The 21,707-nt window shown below is 45.0% G+C and overlaps 1 protein-coding gene across 1 annotated transcript in view; it reads left to right on the top strand.

Moving 5' to 3' along the window:
• The first annotated feature begins 7,069 nt into the window (after nucleotides 1-7,069).
• Frem2 (FRAS1 related extracellular matrix 2) overlaps nucleotides 7,070-21,707 on the top strand; it is a 135,372-nt gene continuing 120,734 nt past the window's right edge. The window contains exons 1-2 of the mRNA XM_021196311.2: nucleotides 7,070-12,477; nucleotides 17,989-18,078. Of these exons, the coding sequence (XP_021051970.1) occupies nucleotides 7,341-12,477; nucleotides 17,989-18,078 (5,227 nt within the window). The 5' untranslated portion in view covers nucleotides 7,070-7,340. The remainder of the gene's footprint in view (nucleotides 12,478-17,988; nucleotides 18,079-21,707) is intronic.

Here is a 21,707-nt window from a genome sequence, read left to right as displayed (position 1 = left end):
TGCTGAGCTTTGCTTGTGGTGAGTTCATAGAGAGAAACTCCTCCAAAGAACTTCTCCTGAGATTCTTGTGACTTCCTGCTGCTTCTGAAGGCCAATTGGGGAGCCTCGGGGTTTCTTCTGGATTGAACTGCCCTTGCTGACCCATGTGTGGTGTCTGCCCGAGAGGACTAGACTGCAGCTGCTGATTCAGGTTTGCTGTTTGCAAGTAGGCTGGACCAAGAACAACAAAGATTGGAATTGCCCCAAAGAACTATTTCTAAACACGTCCACTTTCTTTTCTACCGGGTGTGTGGTGGGCTAGAGGGGAGGTTGAGCCCTTCTTAAAGTAGGCTGTGAAAAATATATGCCAACAGTGGAGAGACTGTGAAATGGGCTTTAAGATACCTTTTGGAAGACTCCAGGGTTAAGGAGGCTTCTGGGAGCAGTTTGGTGCCCCTGCTTGTACGAAGGAACCAGGCAGGTAAGCTTTATAGATTATGCCTTGGAAATTTCAGGAAAAAAATGTTTAGGGATTAATAAAGCATAAAAAAGAAAAGAGAATATTTTGGAGAAAGTGCTAACTGACTTGCCAATGAAATCATTCTCAAAGCTGATTCATTTGAACAATAATTTCCAAGGTTAAATCTGCATTTGTTTCTTATCCTATGGTTTTTTAACTCAGTTTTGAAACACTAATTTTTCCCTGAATAGAAATATGAGATGTATGACTCTCATTTTCAAATTATATCTTAAGCAAGCTTTCCCCCATGAAGATTATTTTGTAGAACTGAATTATTTCTAAGAAGAAAGAAGACTAAGAACCCTTTACCAAATGCTTGTTTCTCCCATGGGCAGTGTGGATATTTTTATGGATGCCTATAACAATAATCAGAAAATAAAGATGAATGAGAAGCATGTAAAAGCATTCATGAGCTTATGCTAAAAAGATTTAAATATAAATCCCAGGAGAAAAGAGCTTTGATGTTATTTATTTATTTATTTATTTATTATTTGTTTGTTTTTTCTAGTCTTGGCCTAGTGATGCTCTCTTGTTTAATTGGTTTGAATTCTACTACAATCTGAGCTTTGCTTGAAAGCCTGCAGCTGGAAAATCTGGGACTTTCAATGCCCTGGAATCACTGGTTTCACAAGATCTTATCAAATACACAGTCAAAAAGTTGGGAGAGTCTGAGGAAAAGATGCCCAAAGAAAGGCTCAGTGTTGACTGATGGGCCGCATTGAGTAATCATTGCTGGCTCAGGTCTGTTTATCTTTTAAAAGTCACAGCAGCCAAGGCTCACTACAGCTCCTCAATCATGACAAGAGAGGTGTCTCACCCGTGTGGATCCAGTTGTTCATCAATGGCATGAGTCCTGTACTGCCCACCATCAAAGCCTGCCAGAAGATAGTTCATGGAGGATTTTATTGCCTCTGCTCTGCATGGCTCCCTCCTCCTCCATTCTGGGTAAGAGAAAAGGAAGAGGTTTGGACAAATGCACCTGAAAGAAGAAAAATGAGTGGGTATGGTTGAGATGAAAGAAAGACCACGCCAGAGGTAAGATGGTAAACAGGGGTCTAAAACATATCTAAAAACTTCAAGTACAGAATGCTCCAAAATGCCAAATATTTGTAAACTCTTAAAAAACATCACATTCAGAAAATTCTACACCTAACCTGGGATACGTTCTTCTAGCTGGTCTCAATGGGAAGGAAGTGCCTAGCCTTTCAGAGACTTGATGTGCCAGGGTGGGGGAGATACCCAGGAGAGGGTATCCCACTCACTCAGAGGGGAAAGGGGAATAGGGGAAGGATTGTGGGAGGGGGTAATGGGAAGGGGATCAGTGAGCAGGATGTAAAGTGAATAAGTACAAAAATAAAATGTAATTTACAATAAAAGAAAATTCTACACCTAACCTCAAGTGATAGATTACCATTAAAATGCTGGTACATTAAAATTACTTCCGGGCTGGTGAGATGGCTCAGTGGGTAAGAGCACCTGACTGCTCTTCCGAAGGTCCGGAGTTCAAATCCCAGCAACCACATGGTGGATCATAACCATCCATAACAAGATCTGACGCCCTCTTCTGGAGTGTCTGAAGACAGCTACAGTATACTTACATATAATAAATAAATAAATCTTAAAAAAAAAAAAAAAAAAAAAAAAAAAAAAAAAAAAAAAAAAAAAAAAAAAAAAAGAAATAAAATTACTTCCAGTTTATGTATGTAAGATGTACACCATGCATAGATGAATTTTGTTCTCTGTGTGTGCCTCATCCCCAGCATCCCTCATTGTATGCGTTTGCCACTAAAACACTTCTAGTCCCAGGCATTTCAGATAAGGAAATCCGAGTGTAATTAGATGATTTCAGCGCTAATTAATTTTACATACTTCCATTTAACCTAGTTTATATAATTTTAATTTTTGACAATGATTATGCAAACTTGAAAAGAAATCACCGCATCCTAGGTCAATTTTCTCAGATACAAAATATAAAGCCATGTAGTTGATATCCACCCGGTTACAACAAGCAGGACCCTGTTTGGCTTCTCTAAATGACAGCCTCTATCCACTACTTAAGAAATCCCCATGATGGCACAGCAGACTGTGTGCTAAAGAAAGTTATTCAGCGTCAGGAAACCAAAGAGACCAGAGACCCGCCTCCCTATGCCTGTGTGGCTCAGGACCTAAGCTTGAACCATCCAGTTATGCCTAGACCTTTGCCTTTGCAGGGGCAGGAACGGAGCAATCAGTTTGGTTAGTGGGAATGTCCTAAATCCCTAGACAGAAGGTGCAGCAGCTTCAGCGTGGCTGATTCACCCTGAAACCAGATATTGTCACCTATAAGGACCAGTGCCAGCAGTGGCTACCATATTCGCCTCAGATAGCATCTTGCTACTGTTTTTCTTGGCTTTTGGTCATGTGTCTTCTTCCTAAGATTATGGGCAAATAGTGGGAATGAGCCAATCTCTAAAGCATCCTCCCTAATCCTGCCAATGCCAGCTCCTGCTGATTGTTGATAAGAAAGCCGAAAAAATCTCTTTGGCTATCTTACAAAGATGTTGTGAAATCTGTCTGAGTTGTTTTAATGTAAAAACTTGGTAAAGCAGGAAGTGTAGACACTATTTCAATAATATTTGGGAAAGAATGTATCTTAATGTAAGCAAAGGATGAGCAACATGCAAACTGTGCTAAGACCTTTTCAGGACAGTAACATGATTCCAAGTGCACACAGAGGCTCACAAGCCTCTTTAATTCCAGTTCCATGGAATCTGATTACCTTGGGCATAAGGCAAATATGTGTTTGTTACATAGACCTTCATGCAAACCAAACACTCATGCACAGAAAGTTAAATTGTTACACATTTAAAAATTAGGAATGGGTACAAAATAGCAGGTCATTTATAAATCTGCAGACTCAGAATAGAAAATAAATTTAACTTTAAGGGTAGAGTTCTTTGCCGGGTGTGGTGGTGCATGCCTTTAATCCCAGCACTCAGGAGGCAGAGGCCAGCCTGGTCTACAAAGTGAGCTCCAGGACAGCCAGGGTTACACAGAGAAACCCTGTCAAAAAAGGGGGGGGGGGGGTAGAGTTCTTTGTTTTACATCTGAGACCTAGGTTGGGAAACAGAAGACCAATGGCTGCAGCTCCCTTAGCTAGAGGGAAGGAGCCCCCAGATTAACCAGGCCAGTCCTGTTTGCTCTCCCTTTCTGCTTCTCTGAAACAAACAAGTTTTATTTTTGTAGGAAAACCAAGGTTTTGAAGCTGCTAAAAAGTAAAATCTCTGTTGAGAACTAGCGACTGCTTTGCACATTTGTCTCAGGCGCAGCCAGCCCCTTGTATCCAGGGCTTCCATAGCCATCCATTCAACAAGCCACTAGCTGAAGATATTCGGGGAGTCTTTGAGGCTGGGTCGAACATGTGTACAGATGGGTCTCTCAATGTGTTTATTCTCTGAACAAAACAGCACATCTGTCTACACATTTATATCATCTTTGGTACCACAAATTTAAAATATATGGAAGATGATTTAAATATAGGGAAGGTTGAGCATAGATTATATACAAACACTATACTCATTTTACATAAAGGACATACACATTTGCAGGTTTGGGCTTTGGAGGCAAGGAACCTGAAGCCAATCAATCATGGATCCTTAAGGAGGGGTGTACAAATTTCTGAAGTGCCTCTGAGACTATTAGAGTCTCAGGATTCAATAGAAGCCGCAGGAAGAGTGAAGCAAACTCCATAATGAAAAGTAAAATATTCCGATGTAATCAGCTGCTCCCTTAGCCGCAGCGAGGCTCTGCATTTCCAGCTATCTTGCTTTCATCTTAAATACCTCCTTTACTTCGGGAAATTCGTTCTTTGATGCTTGACCTTAGGCCGGAAATCTTTCAGGTTTCAGCAGTCACTAAACTTAAGTTTGTTGTTTTGAAGAGACTTTTTGTGTGAATTTTCTAAGTAGTGGGGAAAAAATGCATCCTAAGGAATATTTTGTTTGGATTTAGAAGTAAGAGCTAAAGAATTAAAAACCTAGATTAAAAAAAATAAAAAAGTATTTGTTAACTTATTTCATCACTTTTAAGATAAAGAACATTTTCCTTAAAATGACATTTCCCTGCTGATTTAAGCAGATCTCTTTTAATGTTGAACTGCTATTCAAAACTCTCTGACAAAAATGTAATATATTACCATTTTCAGCAATGATCATCCATATAAAAGATATTTAAGCTACTCTGTATTGCTAGCTGTCTAATTAAAAAAGTAAACTAAGATTTTTAATTAAAAGATGTTTCTAAAGAACTATTCTATCACTTCAGTTAAGAAAGGCTAAAATTAAAAGTCATTCAAAAAAAAAAGTCCAGTTTATTGATTTCCTTAGGTCACTCAAAAATAAACTTGGGCCTGTATTTTCTTAGCACAAAACAAAATATTGAATACTGCCCTTCAGGCATCTGACCATACTTCAAATACTGATCTTATCACTGCTGGCAAATCAAACATTGTTGGACTTTAAAAGGAAGAAAGGAAGAAGCCTGGAGCCACTGGGAACCATCAGAGGTCAGGCTGTGGCTTTCAATCAGGGCACACACACACACACACACACACACACACACAGAGAGAGAGAGAGAGAGAGAGAGAGAGAGAGAGAGAGAGAGAGAGAGAGAGTCCATTTGACTTCTCTTTCACTAAGTAGGACTTAGAACATGATACATAAAGACCTTTATTCTGAAGTCGACCATCTATTCCACTTGACATCTTCTTACGTACTTGCAAATAGAAAATGGAATATTCTCATGTCTTGGCCATTTTCAGTTCCATAAATCAACGTGATAAATCATAAAATTATTAAATCAAAGATAACTGGAACCTGGCCAGGAGTTGGATGGGAATTTTCTCGTGTGTTTCAAGTCCTGGCTGTGTCCTTTCTATCTTTGTCATAAACTGTGACGTGTTAGTAGGAACCCCCCCCCCCAACAGTACAAAGCACAGAACCCGGGGGAGTTTCCACTAACTACATTTCACCAGTTTGTTTGCATAAATGCCTCAGTTTTTTTTTCTCAAAAGACTTTCAGAACCTTCCACATCTCATCCTCAGAGGCCAGTGAGCTTCTTAGAATAGAATCAGACCTTTGACAGCAAAATCTAGCAATGAAATTAGGGCTTTGGCCTGAAGCACATGTAAATACATCAGACAGGAATCAGACTCCTGAGGTAGAGGCTGGCAGGCTGACCGCAGGAAGGGTTAAAGTGATTGTTCATTTCTTCCTTAAAACTCGCCACACTTAAATCTTACGAATTTCATTTAGACTGAAATATACAAGGATTCTTAACACACCCAGCTTCCCAAATTCGGTGTTTTATTGAAGAGACATGGTCTTTATTCCAGGTCCTTCTTTCATAATCCCTTTTGTATTACTGGGGAAAATATCTCGACGTGATAAGCAAAACTGTCCAGAAACCCATTGAAAACGACTGGGTTTTGATTGTGAGGGGGTTTGGGTGCAGTGAAGGGAGAAGAAAACGCTTTAAGGGGAGTCTGCATACCAAGGAAACCTGACCAACCAACACAAGGGGGCAGGAAGCGCTCAGGCTGGGGTTTCAATCTGGTCTAGCTGAAAGGAGGTTTATCTAAACTCTTCTTTGCCCTCCGGGTATTTATCAGTTCTCTCGGTGTGTGTGTGGGGGGGTGGGGGGTGGAGGGGACTGTGCTGCTGACAACTGGGTTTAGCTTGTCCGTCGTCTAAATACTGCGAGGTGAACAGAGCTTCTGCAGTGACAGCTCTCCAGTTAGAGGTAGTTTAGGACAGCCTGGGGCTACGTTCTCTGGAACGTCTCTGGTGGGACGCTGGCGATTCTGATCAGACTGCATTTCTCACACACCCCAAATACTTCTTTTCACTTTAACTCTGTGAACTTTGGTTGCAAAGGAGGGGCTTGATTTAAGAAAAAAAAAAAAAACCACCATCAACAACAACCACCAATCCGCCCGTCAGCGTCCGTTTCTTAAAGTATGGGAAAATCAGCAAGGGCTTGGGTGGGGGTGGGGTGGGGGCTTGTGGTGGTGACGGTGGTGTGTATTGCAACCTGCTCTAACTAGGTAGGTCTGGCTTTTAATCCCCGGTCTGTTTGTAAATCTCCAGTGTCTTCCCTAACTGCTCTGGATTCTTTTTCAAACTCAGACAAGGTGTTCAACTTTGTTCTCCACTCCCACCAGCGCTTTGGAAGTTTCTGCAAGAGGTGGCCATCCGGGGAGAGATTTCAATGATCAGGGAAGGGGACTGAAATGCATTAATCTTTAGACCTGAAGACTTGAGTCCATAGAGCCGCGGAGGCTGGTGGTTGAGCCCAGGTCCCAGGCTATTAGGCAAGCAGCTCCGGGCGCCCCTCCATTCCAACCAACCTGTTGCACCTCTCTTAGAGCAGCTCTGCGCAGTTTCCCCGCCTGGGAGCTGATTGACAGCAGTCACTACCCAACCCTGGACTCAGGGCCTCCTCCAGCGATCAGCGATTGGTCTCCTGGGAGAATTGGAGTTAGGGGTGCAAAGGGAGAGATTTCCCTCAAAGAGTAAGGTCCCGGGACCGGGGACCTAGGGACTCTCCTGCCTACTACACGCCCCGGACGCGCTGGAAGTGTTTAGTACCTTGGATTGTGGCTCCAAGGAGGGACCGCGTTGTGCACTTGGCCACCCTCCTGGTCCAGCCCTGCCACTGGGAGGGCCCCGCAGGCACCGCGCCGAGTTCCCGGCCCTTCCCACCCGGCTCTCCAGGAGCCTGCAAAGACTAGCTTTGCATACCCGCCGGGTGAACTGTCGGAACTCTAAGGCCGGCAGCCTGCATACCACAGGGGCTCCCGGGATGGCCAGCCGCGCGCGCAGGACAGCCAAGTTCTCCAGCTTCCAGTCCATACTCGCACAGTCGCCCAGGCTGCTGCTGCTGCTGCTCCTGTCACTGGTAAGCCGCGTCTCCACACAGGCTGCTGGTCCCGGCGCAGCACTTCAGTCCCTGGGTCTCTCCGGGACTTCGGGGGTCCCTTCAGAGGAAGCTATAGTGGTGGCGAACCGCGGGCTCCGTGTGCCCTTCGGTCGCGAAGTCTGGCTGGATCCGTTGCGTGACTTGGTGCTGCAGGTGCAGCCAGGAGACCGCTGCACAGTGACCGTATTAGACAACGACGCGCTGGCCCAGCGGCCGGGCCGCTTGAGTCCCAAGCGTTTTGCGTGCGACTATGGCCCGGGTGAGGTGCGCTACTCCCACCTGGGTGCTCGCAGCCCTTCCCGCGACCGCGTCCGCCTGCAGCTGCGCTACGATGCTCCAGGAGGGGCGATAGTCCTGCCACTGGCACTAGAGGTGGAAGTGGTCTTCACCCAGCTGGAGATTGTGACTCGGAATTTACCTCTGGTCGTGGAACAACTGCTAGGGACCAGCAATGCCTTGGACGCTCGGAGCTTAGAGTTCGCCTACGAGCCTGAGACGGAGGAGTGCCGCGTGGGCATCTTGTCAGGTTTGAGCGCTTTGCCTCGTTACGGAGAACTCCTTCACTACCCACAGGTCCAGGGAGGGGCCGGAGATAGAGGGACCTCCGAGACCCTTTTGATGGACTGCAAAGCATTCCAGGAGCTGGGAGTCCGCTACCGCCACACAGCCCCCAGTCGCTCACCTAACAGGGACTGGCTGCCGATGGTGGTCGAGCTACATTCGCGAGGGGCTCCAGAGGGCAGCCCGGCTTTAAAACGCGAACACTTCCAGGTGCTTGTGAGGATCCGGGGAGGAGCGGAGAACACTGCACCCAAGCCCAGTTTCGTGGCCATGATGATGATGGAGGTGGACCAGTTTGTACTGACTGCTCTCACTCCAGACATGCTAGCAGCAGAGGATGCCGAATCCAACCCTGACCTTTTGATTTTCAACCTCACCTCTGCCTTCCAGCCTGGGCAGGGCTACCTGGTCAGCACTGATGACAGAAGCCTGCCTCTCTCCTCTTTTACACAGAGGGATTTGCGCCTGCTGAAGATTGCCTACCAGCCTCCCTCTGAAGACTCCGATCAGGAGCGTCTGTTTGAACTAGAGCTGGAAGTAGTGGACCCTGAAGGAGCAGCCTCAGACCCTTTCGCCTTCATGGTGGTGGTGAAACCCATGAACACACTGGCTCCTGTGGTCACACGGAACACTGGCCTTATTCTCTATGAGGGTCAATATCGGCCGCTCACGGGTCCCGTAGGCAGTGGACCCCAGAACTTGGTCATCAGTGATGAAGATGACCTAGAAGCTGTGAGGCTGGAGGTGGTGGCTGGGCTCCGGCATGGCCACCTTGTTATAATGGGTTCTCCCAGTAGCGACTCTGCTCCCAAGACCTTCACAGTGGCTGAGCTGGCGGCTGGCCAGGTTGTGTACCAGCATGATGACAGAGACGGTTCACTGAGTGACAACTTGGTGCTGCGCATGTCCGATGGAGGAGGCAGGCACCAGGTCCAGTTCCTGTTCCCTATCACTTTAGTACCAGTGGATGACCAGCCACCAGTCCTGAACGCCAACACTGGGCTGACAGTGGCTGAGGGTGAAACTGTGCCCATCCCACCCTTGACTCTGAGTGCAACCGATATAGATTCAGATGACTCTCAGCTGGTTTTTGTTCTGGTGCCACCCTTCTCAAGCTTGGGGCACCTGCTTCTCCGCCAAAGGCATGTTCCCCAGGAAGAGCAGGGTCTGTGGCAGAAGCAAGGGTCATTTTACGAGCGAACGGTGACAGAGTGGCAGCAACAGGATATAACAGAGGGGAAGCTCTTCTATAGGCACTCAGGGCCCCACAGCCCTGGGCCAGTGATGGACCAGTTCATGTTTAGAGTCCAAGACAATCATGATCCCCCTAATCAGTCTGGGATCCAGAGGTTTGTAATACGCATTCATCCCGTGGACCGTCTCCCTCCAGAACTGGGCAGTGGCTGTCCCCTTCGGATGGTGGTACAGGAATCCCAGCTCACACCACTGAGGAAACGGTGGCTGCACTACACTGACCTGGACACAGATGACCGAGAGTTACAGTACACAGTGACCCAGCCTCCCACCGACACAGATGAGAACCACTCTCCGGCTCCACTGGGCACTTTGGTCTTCACTGATAATCCCTCAGTGGTGGTGAGCCGTTTTACCCAAGCCCAGGTCAATCATCATAAAATTGCTTACAGGCCCCCAGGGCAGGAGCTAGGAGTCGCAGCCCGAGTGGCTCAGTTCCAGTTCCAAGTAGAGGATCGAGCTGGGAATGTGGCTCCTGGCACCTTCACCCTTTACCTGCAGCCTGTGGATAACCAGCCCCCCGAGATTGTCAACACTGGCTTCACCGTTGAGGAGAAGGGCCACCACATCCTGCGTGAGACCGAGCTGCATGTGAGTGATGTTGACACGGATGTGGCCCACATCTCCTTCACTCTCACACAGGCCCCCAAACATGGCCACATGCAAATATCTGGACGGCCACTGCATGTAGGAGGACACTTCCACTTGGAGGACATAAAGCATGGCAGAATTTCCTACTGGAATAGTGGGGACCAGTCTTTGACTGACAGCTGCTCCCTGGAGGTCAGCGACAGACACCATGTGGTGCCAATCACTCTCAGAGTGAACGTTCGGGCAGAGGACCGTGAAGGTCCTATGTCAGTCCTTCCTGCTGGTACTCTGGAGTCCTATCTAGACGTCTTAGAGAATGGGGCTACTGAAGTCACCGCCAATATCATTAAGGGGGCCTATCAGGACACCGACGATTTGATGCTGACCTTCCTGTTGGAAAATCCACCCTTCTATGGGGAAATCCTAGTCAATGGAGCTCCAGCTGAGCAGTTCACCCAGAGGGACATCCTGGAGGGCTCTGTTGTCTATGCTCACACCAGTGGTGAGATTGGCCTGTTGCCCAAAGCTGACTCTTTTAACCTGAGTTTGTCGGCTTCGTCTCAAGAATGGAGACTCGGTGGCAGCATCGTTCAAGGCGTCACTGTGTGGGTGACTATCCTCCCTGTGGACAGCCAAGCCCCTGAGATTTCTCTTGGTGAACAGTTTGTAGTACTGGAAGGTGACAAGAGTATGATGAGCCTGACCCACCTAAATGCTGAGGACATGGACTCCCTGAAGGATGACCTCTTGTGCACAATAGTCATTCAGCCAACCTCAGGCTATGTAGAGAACATTTCTCCAGCACCAGGCTCAGAGAAATCAAGAGCCGGGGTTGCCATAAGTGCCTTCACGTTGAAGGATCTCAGGCAAGGACACATCAACTATGTTCAGAGTGTCCACAGAGGAGTGGAGCCTGTAGAAGACCGCTTTATATTTCGTTGTTCTGATGGCATTAACTTCTCTGAGAGACAGATTTTCCCCATTGTCATCATTCCTACCAATGACGAGCAGCCAGAAATGTTCATGAGGGAATTCATGGTGATGGAAGGCATGAGTCTGGTGGTCAACAGACTCATCCTTAACGCTGCTGATGCCGATATTCCCCGGGATGATCTAACGTTCACCATTACCCGGTTTCCGACTCACGGTCACGTCATGAACCAGCTCATCAATGGTACAGTGTTGGTTGAAAGCTTCACCCTGGACCAGATTGTAGAGAGTTCCAGCATTATTTATGAGCACGATGACTCTGAGACACAAGAGGACAGTTTTGTGATTAAGCTGACAGATGGCAAGCACTCTGTGGAGAAGATGGTCCTCATTGTGGTCATCCCTGTTGATGACGAGACGCCCAGAATGGCCATCAATAATGGGCTAGAAATAGAAATTGGGGAAACCAAAGTTATCAACAACAAAGTCCTAATGGCAACCGATTTAGACTCTGATGACAAATCACTGGTTTATATTATCCGTTATGGACCAGGGCATGGCTTGTTACAGAGACAAAAACCTCTAGGTGTCTTTGAAAATATCACTCTAGGCATGAATTTTACCCAGGACGAAGTGGACAGGAACTTGATTCAATATGTCCACTTTGGGCAAGAAGGCATTCGAGACCTGATTAAGTTCGACGTGACAGATGGAACAAATGCTCTTATAGATCGCTACTTCTACGTGACTATTGGAAGTGTTGACATTGTCTTCCCTGATGTGGTAAGTAAGGGCGTGTCCTTGAAGGAAGGTGGCAGAGTCACTCTGACAACGGATCTGCTGAGCACAAGTGACTTGAACAGTCCTGATGAGAACTTAGTTTTCACCATTACCAGGGCTCCCATGAGAGGTCACTTGGAGTGCACAGATCGAAGGGGGCTGTCCATCACTTCTTTCACTCAGCTCCAGCTGGCTGGTAACAAAATCTACTACATACACACGGCTGAGGATGAGGTCAAAATGGACAGCTTCGAGTTTCAAGTCACTGATGGGCGGAACCCTGTCTTCCGAACTTTCCGGATCTCAATCAGCGACGTTGACAACAAAAAGCCAGTGGTCACCATCCACAACCTGGTGGTCAGTGAAAGTGAAAGTAAGCTGATCACCCCCTTTGAACTCACTGTGGAGGACAGAGATACCCCTGACAGGCTCCTAAAATTCATTGTCACCCAGGTCCCTGTCCACGGTCACCTCCTCTTCAACAATACCAGATCTGTCATGGTTTTCACCAAGCAAGACTTGAATGAAAACTTAATCAGCTACAAGCACGATGGTACGGAATCCACGGAAGACAGCTTCTCCTTCACCGTGACTGACGGCACCCACTCGGACTTCTATGTTTTTCCTGATACCGTGTTTGAAACTAGGAGGCCTCAAGTGATGAAGATCCAGGTGTTACCCGTTGACAACAGTGTCCCCCAAATTGTGGTAAACAAAGGAGCTTCTACACTTCGTACTCTGGCCACTGGCCACTTAGGGTTCATGATCACAAGCAAAATACTCAACGTGGAGGACAGAGACAGCCTGCGTTTTACTCTCAGGTTCATTGTGACAGAAGCCCCCCAGCATGGCTACCTTCTCAACCTGGGCCAAGGAAACCATAGTGTCACGCAGTTCACCCAAGGTATGTTCTGCGTCTCCTTAAACCCAAAGCCCTGCTAGGCTCTATCCCTTGAGAATGAAGGGGTCTCTAAGCCTTATAAGTAGAGCATCAAGATTGAGATAAAGGGGCAAGGAAGAGAGGAGAGGAGAGGAGAGGGGGAGGGGAGGGGAGGGGAGAGGAGGGGAGGGGGAGGAGAGGGGAGGAGAGGAAGAGAGTTGAGGAGAGGAGAGGAGAGGAGAGGGGGAGGGGAGGGGAGGGGAGGGGAAGAGGGACGGAGAGCACAGATACCCCCAGTCCAGGGAAACACCTCCATGTTGCTGTGTGTTGTGTTGTAACCACCTTTATCAGAGGGAATAGGAATGTACTGTAACGATGGCAAGATATTCTGATGAGGAAAGACATGGATTTGGGGATTTATGACAGAGGCTGAATTTCTACTGCTGCTTCATGTCACCAAGTTTCCTGCCATCCTGTTTGGCACATGGCACACGATCCTCGGAACATTTCAGTGCCTTAAAGAGACTGATTTGTGGTATACATCACCTGGTTGTCATTATCAATATCAATGTACACTCAAACACAATACCTTTAAATTCTAAATTACCTGTTTACTTTTAAATACTGGGTTGATAGTTGCTGTGAGTATTGGGAATTTTATAACTAACAGAGAATATTCATTTATATTTATTTGGGACTTTTAAAAATATTTCCTACTGGTTCACGACTCAAGCAGCTGTCCAAAGACACAAGAGAAAAAAAAAAAAAAAACCTGTCGAGAGTTGTTAAAGGTTTATCTCATGTGACAGGGTGCAGCTCAGTGGTGTGCTCAAACAGAGAGCCCACAATTAATGATGTGCAAGAAAACTGTGTCCATTCATTGACTAACTTGTCATCCATCTCAGTAAACTCAGAAAATATGAAAAGATGATTCATCATCGAAGGAGGGAATTATTTCATTATTGTTTTTCATTATTCTACTGATTTTATTATTGCTTACTATGACTTATTATTTTTCCTTAACTTTATATCTGCTAGTATGCTATTTTTATTATTGTTTATCATTACTTATTTCATTGTTATTTTTCATTCATGGTCTCTTAATTTGTTTTCTTCTTCAAAGCCTTTTCTTCCCTGTCCTGAGCAAAGTGTCAGACGTCCCTTGCTCTAAGCACCTGCTTCCCTGAGGCCCTTGGGGCAGCAGGCTTTGAGGAGGTCAGGAACTAGGGGCATGTGACCTCTGCCGGGCAGCTCCGAGAAGAAAGCGAGAAGCCATTCAGCGGGCTTCAGCGGCTAGCTGGGAAGTTAGGGCTCTGTTCTCAGACCCTGCAACTTTCATTACAAAGGGATTTGTGTTGCTTTCAGGAAAATCTCAGCACCAGAATGGAAACTGGATCTCCTGTGTGGGCCCCCGGGGTGGAAATGGAGTGTAACCCCAGGACATCCCAGCGGGGGCGTTCTTTTCCTGCTACAATGTTCTGCGCTTAGACAACAAACACTTTAATAGACTTCGTTGTTATGTTGACGCGATCTTCTTTTCTGTTTGATGCTGGCAAACAGCTTCACACTCCAGCCTCTGATACTTGGCTGAGAGCCTGCTTATATCTCGGGCCTGCAGGGACAGGAAAACCCCAGAGTGGATGCTGGCCTGGCAGAGATTTCTGTAGATGCTTCTGGGAGAGAAGCCCACAGCTTTAGGCTGGTTTGTTCTCCTGGAAAGGACAGAAGAACTAACTGTATTAGAGGGTAGAAACCCTTCCATCTCATCTCTCCTCTAACCCCAAAACAGAGTGTTTTTACAGAGATTTTGTTATTGTTGTTTAAAAAAAAAGTTGGAAGAAGATATGCAAATCAATTCTTTTAAAGTCTACAAGCCAAATTCAACAGCTCCAAAATACCGACATATTTATTCCTCATATATTGAACCCGTAAAGTATTTTATTTTACTGTAGGCATTTTGTTTGTTTTCACCAAGTTACCACAATTAAGTTTTATTATCTTTCTTATGGTAGAGTAGTTACGTTTTGTGGTAAAAAAAAAAAATACAGTTTTAAAAACTATATTTTAAAGGAACTTATCACATTTTAACACAAATTCAGACTCTGAGGAAGAACGCTTGATATTCAATCACACAGCACTCACTTGAACAAGTTGAGGCTAGAATCTCGATCCTAGTAGTTATTTATGGAGATTAGATAAGTCCTTAAAGAAGGCTCCTTCACAGCTGGCTAGCCTCCTGGAGGGGAAATGAGAGCAGTGTCCTGCAGGGGACTGCGCATGTGCAGTCTGGTTTTTATTTTGCTTTATCAGGAAGGGATAAGAGAAACTGTATTTTAATGGAGTTAAACACTTTTAACAAAAGTAGCCAGAGAGGTTATTCCTAAATTGATTAACTAAGCCATTGCCCTTGGGTGACATTTTTATTTCGAAGACTTATGAAAATTCATTGTCAGGAAAGGTTTGAGAGCAGAACTAGTCAGATTAGAGAATTATTTGCTTCGAACTTTCCCTTTTGTCCATGTGTCCCCGCCCACACCATCACCCTTCGCACCCAGGTCTGAAGCCTTGTCTCAACGACAAAAACTTTCTTTTTTCTCTACAATGAGGACATAATGGGGCTGGAGAGATGGCTCTGCAGGTAAGAGTGTCTGATGCTCTTGCAAAGGACCCAGGTTCAGTTCCAGCACTCACCTGGCCAGCTTACAACCCCGGTAACTCCAGCTTCAGGGGATCTGCTGCCCTCTTCTGGTCTCTTTGGGTATCAGGCAAGCATGCGGTGTTCCTTGGCACATGTGGGCAAAAGCACTCCTATACATAAAATAAAAACATAAAAATAATAAGCACAGTGAGATTATATATATATATATATATATATATATATATATATATATATATATATATATATATATCAAGCAAAATTTTGGGAAGGCACAAGGCTCCCCAACCCTGTTTGCCCCAGCTATGATTACTGTGGATAGTTGCTTAAAATGGGAACTATAGGCTGGTTGTATAGATCAATGAAATAAATATATTAACTAAAGCAATCGGAAGAAAATCTAATTCTTAGATTACTGTTATAAATTACTGTACCCACTTTGTGCTTAAGGAAGGTAGTGTTTATGTACATTTACAATGTGTTTATATTTTCAGAGGTACTGTAGAATAACAACGTTATCATCAAGAGTCTCCTTTTGAAATCATGAATTAGTGTTAACGTAGTTATAAAGACAATGAAAAGCTCTGAAGCGGCTTTTTATTTCAATGAAATCCTTTCTTACTGTCTTTTTTTTTTTTTTAAAGAAAACATTGGCACACCTTGTGTAATAGAGGTTTATTTTAGTTTAGTTTATAGATTGATTTTATTGTTATTGTACGGATGTTTTATCTGCATGTATGTCTGTTTGCCACATGTATGTCTGGTCCCTGTGGAGATGCGAAGGGGGTCATCAGCTCCTCTGGAACAGGGGTTCCCTGGAGGCTGTGAGCCCACTGTGTGGGTGTTGGAATGGAGCCTGGGTCCTCTGCAAGAGCAGCCAGTGCTCTTTAACTGCTGAGCCATCTCTCCAGCCTCTGCGCTTTATTTTTAATTAGTTAAGTTTTTTTGTTTAGATTTCTTTTATGTGTATGTGTTGTACCCGCAAGTATGTCACCCACATGCATACAATACCCAAGGAGGCCAGAAGAGGGCGTTAGATCATCTGTAACTGGAGCTAACATGGTGGGGGTGTGGGTGCTGGGAACTGAACAACTGCCTTCAACAAGAACAGCCAGTGCCCTTAGCCAAAGCCATCTCTCCACCCACCCACCTATTATTATTAGCATCATCATCATCACTATCACCACCTCCATCATCATGGTCTCCAAGCGGTGACTTTAGAGTTTCAAACAAAATTTAAGAGCAGGTGAGAAGGTTAGCAAAGAGGTTGTCATGACTGGCACAAGAAGAATGTGTAATCAAGAGAGTTCTGGTTATTCCTTATTGATAAACAACAGATCATAAGTTGAGATTTTAGAATTGACAGGCCAAGCAGGGGCTGCGTAGGGGCTGTACAGGGGCTATGTAAGGGCTGCACAGGAGCTGTACATGGGGCCATGCAGGGGGCTGTGCAGGGGCAGTGCCTCCTAGCCTCCGGAGGCTCACTCCAGTTCAAAGTAGAGATGCTGGTGAGTGGATGAGACCACTTGGCTCTTTCATTTTAAGTTAAGACTCATGAGATCATTTGCTGTCCTGAAAACCTTCAACAGTGGACTTACCATGTAAAAATGGCAACAACAACAACAACAACAACAAAAGTCTTCTGAAGATTGTTTTAATCTGCTAGGAACAATGCTTGTGCTAATTGATATAAACATTAGTACAGGACAGTACTCGGAGCTAACAGCAAAGGACTTCAGGGGTGCAATAGATTTGGACTTGGTCTATGAACTAAAAAGCAGATTTCCCTATCATCAGGAATGTCTCTTTATGAGTGTATCTCCTTTCAGAGCTGTGAGGCAGGATGCATTCACATGTCACATCTCCTAAGAAAAGATGTGACTTTTCTTAGGAACTTGCTGACTCTGAATGCCGTGCTCATCAAGATAAAATGTTCAAATGTTCTCATGTCATTTTTGTTTATAATCCCTGTGAACTCCATAGCACAAACCTAATCGGGCTTTCAGAAATTAGAAGAAAAAAAAACATAAACACAAAGGAGACAGGTAGCTATTATACACCTTGAGGACAGTGTTCTTAGCCACATTCTGTGTGTTTGTGTAACCTTAAAACCTCACTGGCTGGCCCAGATCAAAGACAGATCTATTTTCAGTATCACAAGACAGAGTGATATTTATTTCATTAAATTGTATGTGCAGCTGGCATCATTAAAGAGAGAAGCTGATAAAATGGAGGCATTTTAAATACTGTACATAGGTAATGTTAACAGTCCTATGCACATAAGAATGCTATACTTGGAAACAGGGAAAGGCAAGGTGCCATTGAGTTGCTAAAGCCTCAACCATGCACTGAAGTTTAAAAGTGGTCTGTTGCATTGTAACAATTAAGCCCCTACCATGCACTGAAGTTTAAAAGCAGTCTGTTGCATTGTAACAGTTGAGAGGAAACACTGCCACAGCTGAAGAAAACATCTGCTCTTTCCTTTAGCTTCCTGTAAAACTCACTCCGCAAGGGAGAGGAAGCAATTTCAAGAGGTCCAGGAAATCTGCCATGCCTCAAAATATCTTCCCTTCCACCTGTCATGGAGCCTGACATACCTACCGTATTTAATAGCCACTCCTTTGGCGGGAAGGGGGCATCACCTTGCTATTATTATAATCTAAGTCTGGCCCTCTATTTATCTGGGTGCAGGATCAGATTTCTATGGGACAGCTGATATTAGGGGGGTGTAGAGACACAGAACAAAGCATCATGCCCCACTCCCCAAAGGGGATCTAAACACGTTTTCAGAAGCACAATAGCCAACGGGATTTATTATAAGTACAAGTCATCAGGTTTGCTACAGTAATTAATCACTTTGTCTTTTGGTTGCATTTTAGCTGACATTGATGACATGAAAATATGCTATGTCTTGAGAGAGAGAGCAAATGCCACAAGTGATATGTTCCGTTTCATAGTAGAAGATGATGGTAAGTATTCCACTCCCTGGGTGGCCTTTTTTATTGATCTATTTATTTTGGTTGCTCTTTGACAACGTTGCTATAAGGAATCAATCTTTCTCAGGTGTTACGTTGTGTTCATGTGATTTTTATGCAGAGTGGATTTTGTGTCTGCTATAAAAGAGTTAGTCATCCTTGGTTTCATTGCCCAAGAATCAGGGCATCTAATGATCTGCTTAGCTTGGGGGATTTTGTGAGTTGGTCTAGCAAAAAGTTTGCCTTGGCCAGGTTTGATGAGCACTGTAGAAACAGAGACTGGTGTGCGCCTTTCTACCTAAGTCTCCTAGAGAAGAAGCATCATTGCCATCATCCACCCCCAGACCCCCTCAGGCTCCCTTCTGCTTCTAATGACTCTGCCTCCTCCCCCTGCAAACCTAGGCCTGGGCACGTAGAAACATGTAGCTGCTTCTGGGTTGAATAGGAAGATTATATTTTTGTTGTGTGTCCTCATAAAAAGTCACAAGAGTCTCACCAAGTATTTACGTTGTGCATGATGTTCCGAGAACGAAAGCAACATGCTAGAGAGAACTCACTCAGACTAGATCTGAATCTGCTTCCTTGTGACATTTTTAAAAATAGGACCCACTCTTTGGTCATCTACCCCCAAGGAGAGGCCCTTCTCATTCTCCATAACCACAAAGTATTAAATGCCTTTGTTTAAAATATTGCAGGATATAGCATGACCAGGCGTCTGAAAGTGATGTCTGTTCCATGCATGCCAGAGAGGCAAAGGAAGGCTACATGGTCACAGTTGATTCCGGCCTCAGATTCCAGGCTTAATATAGCTAATGTCTGTGTTCGAAAGGAACCAAGCCATAGTTTAGCAATTGACACATCGGCAACGGAATCTTGGGAAGGAACAAAGTCCTAGGAAAGAAACCAACTGATAAACTAAAAACACTGTACGTACTGACTCCTGCCGCTTCAGTGGAAACTTCTGCCAAAGGAAACTGTAAAATCATACATGCAGTAATCAAGTGTCAATCGTCAATCTCAGGGGGAAAAAAAAAAAGAATGAACAAACAAGACTCAGTAACAAAAAAAGTGTTCCTTCTTAAAAGTGCAAAAGCATTAAATACATCCATGGTTTGCAGCTGGAGAGATGGCTCAGCAGTTAAGAGCACTACCTGCTCTTGCAGAGGACCCAGGTTGGGTTCCCATCCCGCACATAACAGCTCACAACCACATGTAACTCCAGTTCCAGGGGATCTAATGTCCTTTCTCTTCTGATCTCCTTGGGCACTGCACACTTGGGACACACATACATACATGCAAGGAAAACATTCATGTACACACACACACACACACACACACACACACAAATTCCTTAAATAATATACTGCGGCCTTTACTTTTTCTTTTAAGATTTATTTATTCATTTAATGTACACGAGAACACTGTTGCTCTCTTCAGACACGCCAGAAGAGAGCATCGGATCCCATTACAGATGGTTGTGAGCACCATGCGGTTGCTGGGAATTGAACTCAGGACCTCTGGAAGTCAGTGCTCTTAACCTCTGAGCCATCTCGCCAGCTTTGGTCTTTACTTTTAAAACTGTCCTGTCTCCCCACGTTCATGTACACAGCCATAATTATTCTACCAATCCGCACATCTTCAGCTAGGTGGGAGGGAAGCGTTACATTAAAACTCAGGTCTATATTCAAACTTTGGAAAGCATTAGATTGTCTGTCATATCTCACAATAGTAAGTAGGGATATCTGGGTGAAGATGTCGGGCTTCTGTTTCAGTTGCTGAAGATGTGAATCTTATGCTTATGAAAGTGGGAATGAAGTCATTCCCGGAGGTTCCTTCTGAGCTTCAGTTTCATGTCGGCAAAATATTCTAGAGAGATCCTCCTGTGCCTTCCTGGACACTAACACAGCCTGCAGGACTCAGCTAGGTCCTAGAAAATGGTTATTAGGCAGAGTGTACATGAACCTCCCTGATGTAAGAGAAGTCCCTTTTGTCACAATAAACAGGAATCTATAAGACTGAAAAAAAAAAAAACTAGAAAACCATGTGTGTATCTTAGAATTGATTCCACCAGACTTTTTAAATGGGGTGCAGCAGGCGGGGTGAGGGGGTTATCTTGCAAATGGTCGAACACTTGGATGAGGTAACACACAAGGGACAGTAATATTTTGTATGTCTCAATGGGACATAAAATATTAGCTATAGCAATTCTCTGTTTTATATAGAGATGGTATGTATACTGAGAAGTCTTCTGAGAAGTGTGTGAACAGCTTCCAGTATCTCACATCTGGGGCAGCTGTCAGGCAGCACTGCCTAAGCGTATGAACTTATTGTCCAAGTCTCCTTACAACCCACTGAAGTCACCTTCTTCAAACCCGTAGGGTTGTTTTCAGAGTGATGGCTAGCTGAGGATATTCCCAGGACAAACATGATCCTCCAGGCTTTTAAAAAATGCAGTAGAATTCCACGTCAACGATCAGGAATGGGAGAAGAAATGATTTGAAAGCAGAAGCCTAAAACAAAACTTCTTGCTTCAGATTTAGTCATTTGTGGTTGGGACCTGGTTGATCACAGGATTCTCCTGTTATGTATGAGGTGGTCACAAGTGGGTGACCATTCCCCATTCAAGGGATGGTTCCTGGAGCATACTCCTTGCATCTTGGGTTTGGAGCACTTTGGTGTTAATTACCAAGTGATGGGAAGAAAGATTAGTGAGTGGGTTTTACCTCAGGAGACCCCTACTATGTTAGAGCTTGACCCAATAACCCAGTTTAGAGTTCTTTACTATTTTTTTAATTGGATATTTTCTTTATTTACATTTCAAATGTTATCCACTTTCCTGGTCTCCCCTCTGAAAAACACCCTCCCCCATCCCTCCCTCCCCTCTCCCTGCTCACCAACCCACCCACTCCCTCTTCCTGGCCCTGGCATTCCCCCACACTGGGGCACAGAGTCTTCATAGGGCAAAGGGCCTCTCCTCTCATTGATGACCAACTAGTCCATCATCTGCTTTATATGCAGCTAGAGCCATGAGTTCCACCATGTGTACTCTTTGGTTGGTGATTTAGTCCCTGGGAGCTCTGGTGTACTGGCTAGTGTATATTTTTGTTCCTCCTATGGGGCTGCTAACACCTTCAGATCCTTGGGTCCTTTCTCTAACTGCTTCATTGGGGACCCTAAGCTCAGACTAATGGATGGCTGTGAGCATACACCTCTGTATTTGTGAAGCACTGGCAGAGCCTCTCAGGAGAGAGCTATATCTATATCAGGCTCCTGTCAGCAAGCACTTGTTGACATCCACAACAGTGTCTGGGTTTGGTGATTGTAAATGGGATGAATCCCCAGGTGAGTCAGTCTTTAGATGGTCATTTCTTCAGTCTCTGCTCCACACTTTGTCTCTGTAACTCCTTCCATTGGTGTTTTGTTCCCCCTTCTAAGATGGATAGAAGTATCCACACTGTGGTCTTCCTTCTTCTTGAGTTTCATGTGGGTTGTGAATTGTATCTTGTGATGGGAGGATATTCTGAGCTTCTGGGATTCTGGGTTAATATCCACTTACCAGTGAGTGCATATCGTGTGTGTTCTTTTGTGACTGGGTTACCTCACTCAGGATGATATCCTCCAGA

The sequence above is a fragment of the Mus pahari genome, chromosome 4 (genome assembly GCF_900095145.1).
Source record: "Mus pahari chromosome 4, PAHARI_EIJ_v1.1, whole genome shotgun sequence".
In the NCBI taxonomy this organism is placed as follows: Eukaryota; Metazoa; Chordata; class Mammalia; order Rodentia; family Muridae; genus Mus; species Mus pahari.
This window is presented reverse-complemented; position numbering and strand designations above follow the sequence as displayed.